Genomic DNA, 16,397 nt, shown 5'->3' on the forward strand with positions numbered 1-16,397 from the left:
TCTGCGCCACGACCATAGTGAAGCGCTGGCTACCATCAGCGCCTCCTCGCGATCCAAGCAGCCAAAATGTGTATATTACACAGGAAATCTCCTGGATTTGTGAGTCCTCCAATGACAGCTGCACACAAACAAAGCCAGAAATTTCCAGAGATTTTCCATGAGACAATTCCAGCGCTTGCCGCGTGTCGCGTGGCCGGCCAGGTGTGGGACGGCCCGACCTGCATGCTGGCGAATTCTCTTGCTGTGGCCGAGGCGTCGGAGTGTCGGCAAGGTGGTGCACGCAGGCGACCACGCTGTCCAGGCATGCTCATGGCTTTCAAGAATTGGCCGATGGGGGGCTGATGTTGCTGGAACCGTGCAGTTGCGACAACGTCGTGTGCGCCAAGCACTTTCCTCCTCCTGCTCTGCCCCGCTGGTGAGGGCAGCCTGTACGCCACCCTCCTTGCGTCCGGAATTCCGGCTCGGCTCTGCAAAAATCAAGGTGTGCTGCATGCTCCTCTTGCATGCTGCTGCGCCTCTCGAGCTGCAGCCAAGTCTATTCAAGAAGTGACATTCCATTGTTGTTCCGGCCATGGCTGTCCTGCGCCGATCTTGACTCGTTTTGACAAAGCCCCTGTCTGCCGGTCTTGCAACCTGCATGTCGACTGCCGAAGCGGCATGCCCTGACTCTGGTTCGTTTGCACAAGCGCGCGTTACATGCGTTAAGACGCTGGCTGGGGTTGCAGAAGCGGAGTGTTGAGGAAAACGCCGCACCCTCGTCTTTTGTTTGCTTCGGTCATCCCGTCTTGATAGCGTGTCAACCCGATGCAAGGCGCCACAGTCAAACTCGCCGCGATTCGGGATGTCCTCCGACGATTCAGGCTGCCATCGACTCTGAATCGGCTGCAAGCGTCGTTCCGCCCATCTGGCTTCAACGACCACGTTGCTGTTGCCAGCTCGATCTGGAACGTATTCATTCTCGGACGACCTTCACCACCTCATCCTTCGACCGCTCATCTACTTTACCCGCCCACGACACTTCGACCTCTTCGGCCTACAAAGCCCATCATCTCCCAGAAGGGCTTCATCTGCACCGGAAACGCTTGGACCGCCTCATCGCACGCAGGATCAGAGGCGACAATTACTGACTCGCCTTCAGCGCTAGGATCGCTTTCGGCGGAGCTGTTTCATCTCTCAACGGCATCACATAGGGTCCTCGGAGCTTCCATGGCGGTCTGAGCGCTCTCTTTAGCGCATCGGTGGCCGTTCCAACCCCATTCATGAACCGGTGATCCTTGCATTGCACACTCCCTCCGCCATCTGTGCTGTCCGTCGACGCAATCTTGCAAACACGCTTTATACCACGTCTTTCCTCACGCCAATTCTTTCGACTTGCGCCGAGCAGCTATCACTCGTCGAGACACGCTCATTTCGATGGAGACGGTATGATCGCAATGGGCAGCTACCAACACACCCCATCCGTAGCCGTCCATCCCGGCGCAATGGGGTCTGACAATATGGCTGGCTTCGGAGCTCGCAGGTTCATGCAAGATATGTACCAGCAGCAGCACAACTATCCCCAGCAGAGTGGAAACGACCATCGTCATCATCACCACCAGGCCAACCATTCATCGACAGACGCGTCGTATCGCCGCAACCAAGACAGACGCGCACATGCGCCGTTCCACGGCAACACCAACCATAGCTATCATCATAGTCCACCCACTCAGCTGAATGCACTTCCTGCGACGACGTCGAGATCCACGTCGTCTTCGCATCACACGGCGGCTGCCGATATACCTCGCTACCCTCAGCAGGCTCGTCACGAGGTGAGATACGCTCAAGCCGCCCACAATCACCAGGCGAGGGCAGCAGGAGATGACGCTGCTGTAGATTCGCGCAAAGATGCCACCTCAGCCGCAGCGTGGCGATCTGATGGTCTCGATTCTTCCGCGACCGATTCGACAGCTCGTCTCGCATACGAACGCAGCGGCGACAGCAACTATTCCCTCAGCGAGCAATCAAACTCCGTTCAGACGGCCAGGCCCAACGCAAGGGCTCAAATCCCACAGATCAGGTTGGAGGATCGAACCACCATCTACGACGATGATTACGAAGAGCCTGCCACCTTACCAACGGTCGATCCGACTGACGTTACAGCGAATCCATCACACCCTCCTGCCGGTGCACTGCTGGACGACGTATCGGCCGATGCGTCATTCAAAATCGTGCGTGCCACGGTCCTAGAACCTGATCTGCCGAAGGCCAAATGTGCCGACTGCGGAGAGCAGCTCGATTTTGAAGAGCTCGCCAACCACACCTGCCAGCCGTCGAGCGCAGTCCGGCCGCCTTTGTTGACAATTCAGCTTCCGGCATCCTCGAGTGATTCGAGCGTGTCTTCAAGCGCAACGTCGTCTGCTCTGACTACGCCACGGTCGCCGTTCTTTGATCGATACGATTCCTTGGTCAACGACTCGAGGCCCATGAGCCCGGTCGTCTTCGCAAAGGCCACACACACCGACGCACGTCGTGGAGGGGATCCTGACGATGCGACTCCCAAAGCACATGCGGTCAGGGTCGTGGGCATGCAGGCGGCGTTCAAGGTATCGCCTTCAAAGGCATCCTGTTCCCCCGCTCAGGGGGAGATTTCGCCGCCGCTGCAACCACCCTCAGTGCAACGATCAGCGAGCGACACGCAAGCAGACGCGGTAGCGCGACGAAAGATGATCGAAGAGCAGAGGGCAGCCAAGGTAAAACACACCATGACTTCGCCCATCCCCAGAGCAGCAACGACCTCGAGCCTGGTCCAGCAAAGCATCTTGACCGAAGACCTGTCGAGGTCAGCTTCGGTGGGAGCCTCGCCTAGCGCAGTTAGAACCGTGAAGGCTGTTTCGCCGACGACATCAAAACCTCGATTGGCAGAATCTCGGACATCGCCGGATGCAGAATCGTTTGAGCAATCAGGCCCCTCAGCGAAAGGCAGTGGCACGAGTATAAGAGCCTCGCCGAGTCCTACGGCATCAAAGCTGCCTCGCGAACGGGGGCATGTGGACCTGAGTAGCATCGAGGAGATGATGAAGGACTTGACAGCGAGTCCTGAGCCGTTGAAGCGAACGCTGGTCGATTCGCCACAGAGGCTTGGGCAGAAGGGTACCGTAGCTGCTGACGCGTCTCAACGTCCAAGAGCTGCTGCACCCTCCGGCGAGAGAAGCGATCGGGAGCGTCTACTGGAGCTGGAGCTGGAACGAATGCGAGATAGAGAACGTACGAGGCAGCTGCAGGTGTTGCGGTTCAAGGAGAAGAAGAAGCGGGAACGCGCGGCGAAACGGTGCTGCGTGTGCGACTGCTCGCTCTCATCGAGTCGAACGCCATTTGTGGAGCGCGACGGCAAGTTGCTGTGTGCGCGCGATTGGAAGGAGCTGTACCTGCCGAAATGTCGCAAGTGCAACCTCATCGTTGAGAAAGGCGCCGTCAAGTCGTCGGACGGTGCACTTCGCGGCGTGTTTCATCGAAGCTGCTTCTCGTGCGCGGCGTGCGAGGCGCCATTCACTGATGGCAGCTTCTACGTGTTCAACAACCAGCCGTACTGTTCTCGCCACTACCACCGGCTGAACGGCAGTCTCTGCCGCGAGTGCGAGACCGGCATCGAGGGAGACTGCCGTCAGACGGACGCAGGCGATCGCTTCCATCCAACGTGTTTCTGCTGTCAATACAGTAGTAGCAAGAGAGGCGCGTGTGCGGAGCCGCTGGCGGACTACTACGTCGTAGGCGGTCAACGTCTATGCGAGCGCCATGCGGACAAGGTGTCGCGCAAGCTGGTCAGAGCAGGACAGAAACAAGTCGACCTGCGCGCTCAGAAACGCATGACGATGCTCCACAGCCTTAGATAGGATTGCACGCACACACGCACGAACGCACAACCCCACACACACCCCTTTACGTACACGATATAAAGTCAGATACCCATTGCACCACCGAACACCATGTGATTGCGACAACGACGAGATCATGTCGATTGACAGAAGAAGATAGCAGCACCAAGGAGATGTGATTGTGAAGAGAAGTCCGCCGGAAACGGAGCCTTTTTCTATGAATATGACCCTGCTTACCGCGATTAAACCATTTATTATTTTAATTTATCGTGCAACGGCGCTTGCGCCGCCCAATATTTACTGTAGCAAGGAAAGCGTGTGCAAGAGCAGTTGCGCGAGCTTAGCCGTGTCACTCAGTCAGTCGGTCATTCCGTCAGTCAATTGTGGGACCGTAGCACTGCAGAAGGCGGCGGCAGCAGCAGCATCCACAGGATCATCGTCGATTGATGGTAGCACACTCTGCACACTTCTTCCATTCATCAACACTCGCCCTTCAGCTCCATCTCCCGTCCTTCTCCCGTCCTTCTCCCGCTTCGAGGCTCGTCTGCGATCCCAGCCTGCGACGGCTGCCTGAGCCGACCTGCCAGCAGATCAGAAGCGATCGCCTCCTACGTTCGCACAAACGCCATTGCGACCCTCGCGGCCTGTGCGGACAACAATCCCTACTGATCTGCAACAGCGCCTTCGTGGTCTTAGCCGCATACCTTCGAAGTGGTCATTTCGATTCGACCCTCAACACGTTCTCTGCTCACTTTCCTTGTCGCAATCTAGCTCCTTCAGCTTTTCCGTCTTTCCGGACGTCTCTGGCAATACCCGGCTCGGGATCAGCTTGACTATTTGTTTCTCGAGCGAGCTCTGTAAGACATTATCACTGCTTTGCAAGCTGCCCCGACCTGGTACGCCATCTCTTCCTCACCGACACATGCAATCAGCGGTGATCGGTTCTCTTTACCATCCTCTTTCCCGTAGTGACATGGGCCCTTGCTAAGCTCGGCCCTCACAGACCTAGCTGAATCTTCGCGCCCCGACATCATTCGTCGTTGGTTGCCTTGAAGACCCATTGGGCACTCTGCTCCACGAACGTTGTCTCTTCGTTTGCGACACTCAAAGCGATGCTAAGCACAGTCAAGGAATACGCACTTCTTTCTCTCACACTTGTCGAGTAAGAGCTGCCCTCGTCGCTGCCTACCTTGGCAGTAGTTCTATGCGCACGCTCCGATCCTTTTGCCCTTCTTTGCGCACGGCATCAGCATGTCTTTCCAGCCAAGCTCATTCGTCGCAAGTCCGGCCTCTGCGGATCAGAGCCCACCTTGGCAGTTGCACTCGAGTACTGACTCGTACCTTGGCTGGGACGCCAACACGAAGCCGACCGACAGCCAGCAGAGACCTCACAGCTCAACCACGACCACTGCGCCACCCATGTCCAGGCTACGCTCCACCGGCTCTGTCGCTACCACTTCTGCTCTCGGCGCTCAAACGCCCGGAGAACCGCAAGGCACCGACATCGCCTCTGTGCTGCCGCACGATGGCCACACCACTAGTCCCGAGCGCTCAGTGTCGCCTTCCTACTTCAGCAAGCTATACTTCCAAACGCCCAATCGCACATCGTCTGCCACTAGCCCCACTATTACCTTCACCGGTGCACCCATCGAGCCTTCACTAGTCGCCCAAGCGCAGCTATCGCCTTTGCTACCTCCTGATGCGCAGTCTGCCCCCCATCTCGCCGGCTCTTCCCATGATGCTCTTTCAAATCGACGCTCTTCCGTCAGTGCCGTCGGTTCGAGCCCCACTGCGCCTTCGGCTACACCGTTGTCGCCCACCTTATCGAGCAAATCTGCAACGAGTGGCGGCGGCTTCTTCGCTTCTTTGCGCCCCTCGTCTCCAGGCAACCTCAGCATCTCGATGTCCAGGGCTCAAGATGGTGATGCAGCTGCCAAGCCTAGGAGACCCAGCAGCGTCTTCGAACACGTTGGCAACGTTTGGGAGCGGTTTGGACGCAAGGTCCATCACACACGCACTGCGACCTCGGAGCAGCAGCCGGGCTCGTCTTCGCAGAATCGTCGCTCCGCCAGTCAGGCCTCACCCCCCATCGGACTTACACCCGAAGCGGCAGATTCTTTCGAAACGGCTCACGCCTCGCCGTCTGGCTCCGTTACCTCGCAAGCATCTCCTTCGCAATCCACCACCACCGACTCAGACGGTCGTACCCCTGCAACTCCCAGCGGCGAGCCATCGGCACCATTAGTCACACCTCAACCTCTCCCATCAGCTCCAGCTTTTGCACATGTGAGTGCGGCAAGTTCGCCCGCGAACGCATCACAGCAAGACGAGATCGAAGAGCTGCCATACCTGGCTCCCGAATCGCCTGGACAGCAGACACAAAGCGTGGGTCCAATCGGCTCGCCTCGAGTCGCGAGTGGTCAACGATCAGCCACGTCAAATCGCAGAGATTCAAGCCTCTTTGAACGTGTTCTCATTCAAGTGACCGACGACAACGAAAGATTCTCTGTCGTCGACATCTCCGGCGTCGATTCGGCGGATGCGATCAAGGAGAGAATGCTCGCCAAGCTGCATCTCTTTGATGCGGAACACTCTAGCTTCCAGCTCTTCCGCACCGAAATCGGTCAATCAGAAGCTACCGGCCCCGTTGTGAGCGACGATGCCTTGCTCGTGCTTTGCCTCCAGATGGGCGACGATCGTGGCACCCTCAAATTTCTGGTGCATCAAACCGCACCTTCATCTAATTCGACAGTGCGAGCCATGCCACCGCCGACATCTGTCGTCGCCCCACAGAGGGCGCTCAACGAGATTCGTAGAACATCTGGCAACGGTTCGGCGGCCAGCCAGCATCTCCGCACCGAGAGCCAGTCGTCGAAGAGCTCGCTGAGCGACGCTCTGGTGTATCCCGAGACATTTGGCGCCGACACGAGTCACGAGGGCTCGAATCGCAATTCAGGCAGCAGTCTGACGCGGTCCAGAGCCCAGGCAAGGCGCGCGTTGCCAAGCGCCCCGCCCATCGATGATCTGCGCTCCCCTACCCAAGCCGGTGTCCATTCGACGACTCAGAGCGCCATCCAAGATCGCAGGTCAATCGCCTCATCTGGTGACGGCTCCGCCACCGAATCTCGCGCAATGCACGGCGCCTCAGCAAGTGAAGGCGCCCCTTCGTTGGTCCTCAATCAGCGGTCTAGCTCCATCAATGCCACCACTGCATCAGTTGCAGAATCCACCGGCCCTGGTAGCGGACGTCGTCCAAGCAACGTGGATGACGAAAGGTCTCGGCCAGATGCGAACCCTCGCGCACAAAGATCGCTGCATACTCCTGCCAATGGCTCCGGCCATCATCAAGATCAATCGGATGAAGGCGCGCGCGATTCCCTCCGAGTACGCACGGCAGAACAGACGCACGCCCTCACCTTACACAATGCAAGGAGCATGGATGATCTGCATCGTCCTGCGCAGCATGCGTCTCAGCCGTCCGCGACGGCAATGCAGGCCGAGGTGCGCAAGCAAGCGAGTATGGATCGAGACGGTCGATATCCGCCACCGGCCATCCTGAGGCCCTCTACTGCGGCACCGGCCGGTACAGGCGCTCGCGAAGGCGGCTCATCGCACCGTCAATACAGCTCCGATGCCCAAGGCAGCGGTCGAGCCCCACCGGAACCTGTTGATCCGAGGCTGTTGCAGCGCAATCGCAGTGCGCAGGCATCCATACCAGGCGGTCAGCAAGTCGTGGGTCATGGCCCAACGAGGATGTCGAGCACACCCCAGATCCGATCGCCGCCCATGCAAAACGCGTACGTCGGGCAAGGACAAATCGATCCTCGCTTCCACACCCAACCTCCCCACTCTGCGCATCCCATGAATGCAGCCCCATCCAACATGGGGGCGCGTCCGCAGTACAGCGCTCCTCCATCGTTCGCAGGTCAGCCAGCATACCAGGCGCAGTCCTTTGGACACGGCGGTCCACGAACCATGGGTCAGGGACACATGAACGAGTTTGGCGTCCGAGCCCCCATTTCCGGGCCTGTCTTCAACACCTATCACGGTCATGATCCGCGAATGAATGGCAACGTCATGCAAGGATCGCTCACGCCACGGCCTTACTCTTACCATGAGCAGCCCTCTATGCATCAACAGCCCGTGTACCTGCCTTACGGGCAGCCCAATCTTGGCACCGCTCCCCAGTACCGGTCGCGTGAGGATCCTTTCACTACGCGCTACTTTCCTGCCTCGAGCTCACGACAGGTCTCAGAGTTTCAGATGCAGGCCGGCCGCTTGGAACCTGGCATGACCGTCCAGCAAACGCTTCGCACACAAGAAGCGATTCGCGGCTCGGCTCCAGTCGGATCTCCCGGTCAACCGTACCAGATGGCACACGCGCATCCGCCGGCACCCTCATATGGCCCTCGCGATCCCCGTCATCCTGCACAATACAACCAGTATGCAGGTCAGCAAGCCTACTCGAATGCGTCAGCGGCTACTCAAATGCAGCGACCCATCCAACAGGGACCAGCGATGGGGAATCCGCATCAAAACTCTACTTCGCATCCGCAGCAGCTTCATCCCGCGACGCAGGCTCAGCCCCTGCGCAGCGTTCACGACAGACACCAGACTCCACCTGCGCATCATGCCAGTCCGCAGATGAGACCTCAGTCTTCAGCGTCTTCGGCAGGTCGAGGTCCCGCGCAGCAACAGCACCATCAGCATCAGCAGCAGCATCAACACCAGCGCCAGCATCAGCACCAGCACCAGCACCAGTCAGGGTACGGCCAAGCTGCGCCTGGCGTCGAGGCCCAAAGGCGCGACCCACCCATTCGAACGAATGCTTCGGAGCGCTCTTCGGGATCGTCGTTCTCGAGTCAGGGAAGTTCCCAGCACGGACGGCATTATACCGAGGATCGCAACAGTCGCAACTCGATCGAAGAATCTTTCAGTGCTCCCACATCGGCAAGAAGCTCACAGAGCGGACCTGCCTCGGCCAAGCCTCCCGATGCTGAAAATCGTTCCTCTTACGCCGACCAAGACCGCGATCTGGCCGATGACGAGCTCGAGAATGTCCGACCTTTGCCCAGATTGCCTCAATCTTCGGCTACGACGCCGACGGATCCATCTCACCGTGGATCCTCGAGTGCCGATGGCGCAGCGCGCGGGAACGTGAGGCGGTCGGAGGACGAAGACACGTTGCGTGCAGGTGAATGGGCAAAGCTGTGGCGCGCTCTCGACCCGAAATTGGACGGCACAGTGAGCGGCACTGCGATCAGTGGCAGTAGCGGCGGTGACGGTGATACCGTCAGAGCAGAGCCAAGCACGCCAGGAGCTTCAAGGCCTATGACCAAGGACGGTAGCACCCCTCCAGCAACTCTGGACCCGCCTCGAGTGGCGAGCCCGAGTCTGTCACCGGACGAGAATGGCACCTTTGCGTCGTTTGGAGCCTTTGACGACGACGAGAGCGAATCCGGGACGTGGGCTCAGCCGCTCGACTCGGACGCCAATGCACCACGCCTCCCCTTGCGGCTTGAGCCCGAGGGCGAAAAGTCGTCGGACGATCATCGCACTCTTCTGCCAGGTGAAGGAACCGTTCTCCTGTCTTCTGTGCGAGGCTCCTCGACTGCTCCCTCGACCAGCCCCAAGCGTCCGGAACTGCGCCTGACCATCGATCCAGCCGCCGGTCCGACGTTGGTGACCCCCAATCAGGCCCATGCAAGCAGCAGCAGCTCACCGCAACCTGGCTCTTCTCACCTCATGTCGACGGCGCTGAGCAGCGGAGGCATTACGCGCAGCACCTCGTTTGCCCGCAGAGATGACGACTGGGCCTTCCGTCCTCCACCCGAACAGCTGTACGAGAACCTCGACGACTTCTTCCCCAAGCACGATCTCGACAAACCTCTGCTCGACACCGCTGCAGTGCCAGAGAGTCCGATGGTCAGCAGTCCTCGATCCGAGGCGAGTCCACCGAGCCTACCATCGCTTGGTCCTCAGCAAGCTATGAATCAACGCAGTCGCCACAAGAAATCCATCCGACTCGTTGCGCAGGATCGCAAACGGATCCTCGATCGTGCGGACAAGCGACCTGCGGCACAGGGCACAGAGGCGAGCAACGGACTGGTGCGACGGCGCAGCACCAAGCTTTGGGGTACCAAGGTGGTCGAGATGACTCCCGGGCAAGAGATTGCTACGCCGGCGTCGGCGACGTTGGCCGAATCGCCTTCATCGGACACTGCCTCGCCGAAACCGGTGTTCAAATGGGTCAAGGGTGATCTCATCGGCAAGGGTACTTATGGTCGAGTGTACTTGGCGCTGAATGCGACTACGGGTGAGATGATTGCTGTGAAGCAGGTCGAATTGCCGCGCACGGCGAGTGATCGGGAGGACTCGAGGCAGAAGGGGGTGGTGGCAGCGCTCAAATCCGAGATCGAGACGTTGAAGGATCTGGATCATCCTCACATTGTCTCGTATTTGGGATTCGAGGAGACCACGCAGTTCTTGAGTATTTTCCTCGAGTACGTCCCCGGTGGATCGGTGGGCAGCTGTCTTCGCAAGCACGGCAAGTTCGAAGAACCTACGATCAAGTCCTTCCTGCACCAGATCTTGGAAGGTCTCGCCTATCTGCACTCGCAGGGGATCCTGCATCGAGATCTCAAGGCGGACAACATCCTCGTCGATTTCGAGGGTATCTGCAAGATCAGTGATTTCGGAACGGTTCGTCGCTCGGACGACATCTACGGCAATGTGGAGAACATGTCGTTGCAAGGATCGATCTTTTGGATGGCACCCGAAGTGGTGAGTTTGTCCAAGAAGGGGTATTCGGCCAAGATTGACATCTGGTCGTTGGGATGTGTTGTGTTGGAGATGTTTGCGGGGAGGAGACCGTGGAGCGACGACGAGGCGGTGCAGGCCATGTTCAAGATCGGTGCAGAGAGGAAGGCGCCGCCGATCCCGGCGGATGTCAAGCTGAGCAAGCAGGCGGCTCACTTTTTGAAGAACTGCTTCGAGGTCGATCCGGCCAAGCGACCCACGGCGCAGAGGCTGTTGGATCACGTCTTTAGCGTTCCGGATGACGGATGGGAGTTTAGTCAGAGTGCTCTGTGGAGGAGTTTGCAAAGGTAAAGTAGGCGCTCTTGTGGTGAATTTATTTGATACCCTTCCTCCAATCAAGCAGCTTGCTGCTTTTGAATCATCACGAGAGAGCGGATGCGTGGTTCCAAGGTGTGGTTGAGAAGCTTGTTTTCGCCGCTTCACCGTTCGCGGGTTGCGATCGACGTGCCAGACAGCCGAAGTCGAGCACCGACTGTCTGTCTGGACAGCTCTTTAAAATACGACTCCATTTCAGTCCGTGACTCATAAACCTCAGCGCCTCGACTCGTGTGATCATCACAAACAGGTTCACAGCATCCAAAAGACAAATTGGACCAGAACATTGAGTTTTTTATTTCACAAAATTAGCGTCATGTGGTGTTGTTTGTTGTTGTGGTGAATGATGTTTGAGAGGTTCATTGTGACGATTGATGGTGACGAAGGTGACGATGACGATGAAGGTGGATGTTAGCGATGTCGGGTGGCAACGTGTCGAACGGACATATGGCCAGCCGGAACGCCACCCTCCATCCGATTGATTAGCGATGATGTAGGAGTTGAAAAGGCCGGTCCGGATGCTCGACGAACGGTCGAGGTGCCAGAAAATCATGAGATGCAAGGATGCTGGAACTGCAGGACGCGGGAAAGGCGACAAGACGCGCGAACTTTTTGAAGGAACGAGATGGTTCCAGCAGAAGAGAGGGCCACATCGGAGGCTGCGGAGCAGAAACCAAGAACACGGACCCTTCACTCGTGGTGGATGCCGTTGCCGTTGCCAACGCCCATGAGCATGTTGTTCGACAGGGAGGGCATACCAGAGGTGGCAGCACTAGCGCCACCGCGTTGAGCCACACCCTTGCTCTTCTTGGACAGGCGGTCGTCCGAGGTGTCAGGACTGTGCGAGTCGTCGCCTTCGAATTTGTAGCCGTTGGAAGCACCGCTGCCGCTTCGCTGCATGTCGCGCTCCGAGGGCGAGGCAGTGACGGATCCATTGAGGTCCTCGCCATCGTTCCAAGAACGCTTCAGGCCAGAGACCTTGCGTGCTCCGTTCACGAGACTTGCGTTGGCTGCAGCACCGAGATTGGTGGCACCGTAGGGGTTCTCAGCGTGGCCGACGCTGTTGTTGAGCGAGATCGGAGCTGATTGGCGGCGATCGCCAGCGGCAGGACGCGCGAGTTGCTGCGCTGCGGTCATGGGGTACTGCTGCTGCTGCTGCTGGGAGTAGGTGGGCGAGGCGGTACCGTGGCTCGAAAGGCTCATGTGCATCTGCGTGGCAGCACCGTTGTGCATCGACGAGGGCGAGGGCTGGGTCGTAGTGGGAGCCGAGGCGTGGCCCTGGTCGTGAGAGCCGGTCCAGCTGGTGCTGCTGCTCAGTCCGCTACCAAACCCCGCCGTGTCGCCGTTGGATGGGGTGGTGTTGGCGCGCATGAGCGGAGGTGCTTGCGAAGCGCCATTGGCGCCTGGGCTGGGCTGTCCAGGAGCTCGCTGGCGCTGCGCCTGTCGCTCTTGAGCGGCTGCAATAACGGCAGCGGTCCTCGGGTAGTTGTCAGGGTGGTAGAGGAACGACTGGATGTTGGGCTCAAAGAGAGGATAGAGCGCGTCAGCGATTCCGTTCTGCTCGGCGAGCTGTTTGGCACGGGCAAACGAAATCCAGACACCCTTGAGATGCATGGCGCCGACCTTGACGACGATTCGCTCCTTCTCGTTCTTGAGGATTCCGTCTCGCTTGCCACGCGACATGCCGCAGACGTTGAGGAGCTTTGTGCCGTTGATCATGTTGTTGTCGTGCCTTCGAGCTACGCAGACGCCGCGGGCGTCGACCTGGAAGCAGAGCGTGCCTTCATCCTCCCACAGCGTAGTGGTGACGCGGTGTCGTCCAGCGAGGGGAAGCTGGGTCGAGTATTGAGGAGCGGTGGTGTACGAAGGAGACGAGAGGTGTGCGGAGCCATTGAGATGGCTGTGAGAGCCGTCGCCGTTCATGAAGTAGGTGGACGAGTGGTTGTGGGTGTGGGTGGGCGTGTGCGATCCGAGGTGGTGGCTGCCGTAGCCGTAGCCAGCATGCTGTCCGTGGTGCATCATCATGCCGTTGACACCGGCATGGTAGGCGGTGCCAGTGGCAGACGGCGTAGTGGGGGCAGTGGCGACGTGATGGGCGGTGCCGGTAGGGTAACCGTAGCCGCTTGCATACTGCGAGTAGGCGTTGTGACCATAAGGGCTGGGACTGCCTCCGTAGACGGGGGCAGAAGGGTAGCCGTAGGGCGACCAGCTCGAGCTGTGACCACCGTTGACGGGGCTGGCGAGCGCTCCGTGCGAGTGGGCGTGGTGAGCCGAGTGGTGGTGGTGGCCAGCGTGATGAGCCGCGTGTCCTTCGCCGTACATGGATCCAGAGGCCGAGCCGGGAGCGCTGCCAGACGCGGAGCCAGGCACGGAGCCAGAGCGGACGGCAGAATCAGCGACAGCTGCTGCTGCGACGCCAGCGTCTCGGCCAGTCACGCCAGTGGGGGCGGGAGAGTTGGCGTAGCTGGTGTTGCCATGGCCGTGGTGAAGGGGAGAAGCTGTAGACATGATGCTGAGCGGAATGATGATGTGGACTGCTAAGGGGAGCCTACTACAACGTGAAATTATGCTTTTCAGTGAAGAGAAGAGGGAGAAATGACGTGAAAGACTAAATCCTTCGTGGCTGAGGGGAAGGGCTGATGCTTGTCCGAACGAGGATCGTTGCGAGATGCTTTTCCTGAAGAAGGCCGACGGGACCGACTACAATTGAGGGTGAGGAGATCAAAAGGGGGTCTCACGAATGAGCGGTCCGATGATGTTTCCGTACTAAGCGGGACTCGCCGGAAGATGCGCGAGAAAGACCAGGAGCGTCAGCGAGAGACGATGTCGAAAAGGACCAGAGAACGTCCAGAAATACAGGTGAATACCTTGGACTGGAGACCTGTGCCCGCGTTATCGAGGTGCGACGTGATGAAGAAGAGTATGAACCAAGGAGAGATGGGTTGCGAGTCGAAGGGACCTTCCAGACGCGTCAGGAGCAAGAATGGCCGAGGCTGGGCAAGGTGGGGTGGAATGACCGAAGCTCGCGATCGAAAAAGAGACCGCGACGAGCTGAGTGAACCAAGCTGTGCCTCGAGCGACAGTGGCGGTGACAGCGATCAAGTGGCGTTGAGGAACGATCGGACGACGACGACGACAAAGTTGAATCGGTATGGTGTGAGTGTCGAGCAGAAGAAAGGGGAGGGGAAGGGACGAGGAAAGAGAAAGCAAGTACCGGAAAACGACACGCACTTGCAGCTTGCTTTTGCTTGTAAATGGCAGCCAGAAGCCACAAAGCAGCAGCCAAGCAGATTGCGGCAGAAGTCGACGGCAGCCAAAGAAGCACGAGGAGCAGCGAGACGCAGAAACAGGCGCACCTGCAGCTCCAGAAGAGCAGCATCAGCGGTCACTCGCGGCGCAATGCAGGACAGGCAGCCGGGCAGGCAGGAAGAAAGGAGGAAGAAAAACCAGGCGGAATTTCTCAGAGAGGTCTAATTTTTTGACAAGACAAGCACCAGGGGGAAAAAAAGGAAAGAGAGTGTGTCGCCGCTCCAGTGCCTCAGATCTGCGCAGCGACCATGCCCCATGGTCACGCAGGGTTGCAAGAAGAAAATTTAGCGCGTTCGAGCGTGCTCGGCCTGCGCTGGCCGACTTCGGGTCAGATAGGCTGATCCGCTGCCGCCACCGCAAGGTGCTTGGCCCGCCAATCTGAATGTCTGTGCCAAAGTGCCTTTGCACCGGCGAGCGACGACGCCTCTTCGCAAATCATGGCCGTCCTAGCCTTCCACCTCGCTCGCCACGCACATTGGGATGTGCACACACACGCATGCACGCATCCACACGCATGTATGCACGCACATGCTCGAATACTGACGCTCAGGAGCTGCAACGAGCCGGTGGTGGCCCCTGGGGGGAATTCGCGGAATGTCGATCCCTCTCGGGCTCGTGATTCATCTTTTCCCAGTTCGATTGAGCTCAAGCTTGCTGTTCTAACACCGACGTCCCTTGCCTTGACCCCGTTTCTGAACAAGGCAGTGCAGCGGCAGAGAAATTGAGACAGCGCTTGATTGGCGAGAGCGAGGCCAAGCCGTGGAATATTCGAAGGAAGAGCGAGTCGGCCTGCGCCTCGTTGCGACCTATCGCTAAGTGAGTTACTACGTCGGTTCACCCCAAACCGCGACCCAACTTGATTGGCTTTCCATTTCTCACTACAAAATCACATTCAAATAGCGCGACCTGTATTAAATTACAGCGAGCACGCCAGCAAAGCCCTAGCTCGGCACTTTTTTTGCGGATTCGGCACCTTGTTTCGTCCACACAGAGGACGAGAAGGATCGCATGGCTCTTGGCAAAGTCTGCACCAATGCTCTCCCTCGCTCGGCATCAAGACAGCCCGAGGAAGGTTCCAGCGGTCAACTGAATCCTCGCTATTCGAGGCCTTGAGAATGCTGGGCTGGGCAGAAATTTCGATTAACACAATGAATAAATTCATCTCCCCCCCCCTCCCCCCAAAAAAATATTTGCTTCCTTTTCTTCGCTCCCAGTCTGCAACTATCTTTTGAACACCTCTCTGTCACGGAAAAGGAACGTTTCTGAGCGTGATTCGTCGAACAGTCGAACCGGGTAGCCGAGACAGGGCTTGTATATTGTAACTCCATGCAGGACTACATGAGTATAGCCGTGCAAACGTTTTGCCCTGCTTGTCCCAGAGATGAGCGAGTCGTTGTCACTTTTCGTGCACAGTGAGACGAAGATGGACAGATCTACACCCACGGAGGGGCACCAGTGGAAGCTGGCTGCAGGACGAGTGCAGTGCATGCCTTATCTTGCGGAGGACACCGTTGCGCTTTGACGAGGAAGTAGACTATTTTTTGTGAGTCCGATCTTCTGTATGCCAGTGCCGCAGTTCGGCCGCTGAAAAGATGTCTCTGGTCCTGTCATCTCCGAACATGACCGGCAAGGGCCACCGCTCTCTTTCTCCCACTTTTTCATTCACTCTGAGATGACCCGTTCAAGTTCTCCGCGTCCCGCCCTCTGGCCGTGCAGTTCAGGGTTGCATCGTGCGGCGTGATGCTGACGAAGGCGTCTGCTCGGCACATCTTTACGACGCGAGGCATCCAGTTGCGGCTGTCAGATCGGAACCGATCAGTGGCAGAGACTTTCGCCCAGCAGCACAAAAGCTCAAAAGCTATGATCTTTCATAGCGTGCAGGGACTTCGGGTGAGAGAGACCCTACATGCTGCGATTTGACCTGTCCTACGGAGCCTTGTTTCATGTCTTGGTCGCGTCCCAGAGCAGCACACGATGCGGTCTAAGAAGATGGTGGAATGCACCTGGGCTCTGAAACAGTGCGGCACATGGTAGTTATGCCTCCTCCCAAGGGAGCGGATGGGGCTTGTAGGCATACTGTAGAGTAGACAGCTCGTGGCATCC

At 58.2% G+C, this 16,397-nt stretch overlaps 4 protein-coding genes across 4 annotated transcripts; 3 read left to right on the forward strand and 1 right to left on the reverse strand.

Moving 5' to 3' along the window:
• Positions 1 to 1,481: 1,481 nt before the first annotated feature.
• Positions 1,482 to 3,869, forward strand: PHSY_003885 (hypothetical protein; the record flags this gene model as incomplete). The annotated part of the gene is made up of 1 exon (XM_012334502.1): positions 1,482 to 3,869. One exon carries the CDS (start codon positions 1,482 to 1,484, stop codon positions 3,867 to 3,869), a length of 2,388 nt encoding a protein of 795 aa, XP_012189892.1.
• Positions 3,870 to 5,102: 1,233 nt separating this feature from the next.
• On the forward strand, positions 5,103 to 10,961 carry PHSY_003886 (STE/STE11 protein kinase; the record flags this gene model as incomplete). Its single annotated transcript, XM_012334503.1, has 1 exon — positions 5,103 to 10,961. The coding sequence occupies one exon, from the start codon at positions 5,103 to 5,105 to the stop codon at positions 10,959 to 10,961; it is 5,859 nt and encodes a 1,952-aa protein (XP_012189893.1).
• A 714-nt stretch (positions 10,962 to 11,675) lies between these two features.
• On the reverse strand, positions 11,676 to 13,493 carry PHSY_003887 (potential DNA binding protein; the record flags this gene model as incomplete). Its single annotated transcript, XM_012334504.1, has 1 exon — positions 11,676 to 13,493. The coding sequence occupies one exon, from the start codon at positions 13,491 to 13,493 to the stop codon at positions 11,676 to 11,678; it is 1,818 nt and encodes a 605-aa protein (XP_012189894.1).
• Positions 13,494 to 13,772: 279 nt separating this feature from the next.
• Positions 13,773 to 14,459, forward strand: PHSY_003888 (structure-specific endonuclease subunit slx1; the record flags this gene model as incomplete). Its single annotated transcript, XM_012334505.1, has 1 exon — positions 13,773 to 14,459. One exon carries the CDS (start codon positions 13,773 to 13,775, stop codon positions 14,457 to 14,459), a length of 687 nt encoding a protein of 228 aa, XP_012189895.1.
• Positions 14,460 to 16,397: the final 1,938 nt, after the last annotated feature.

Source organism: Pseudozyma hubeiensis (genome assembly GCF_000403515.1).
Source record: "Pseudozyma hubeiensis SY62 DNA, scaffold: PHS38, whole genome shotgun sequence".
Taxonomy (NCBI): Eukaryota; Fungi; Basidiomycota; class Ustilaginomycetes; order Ustilaginales; family Ustilaginaceae; genus Pseudozyma; species Pseudozyma hubeiensis.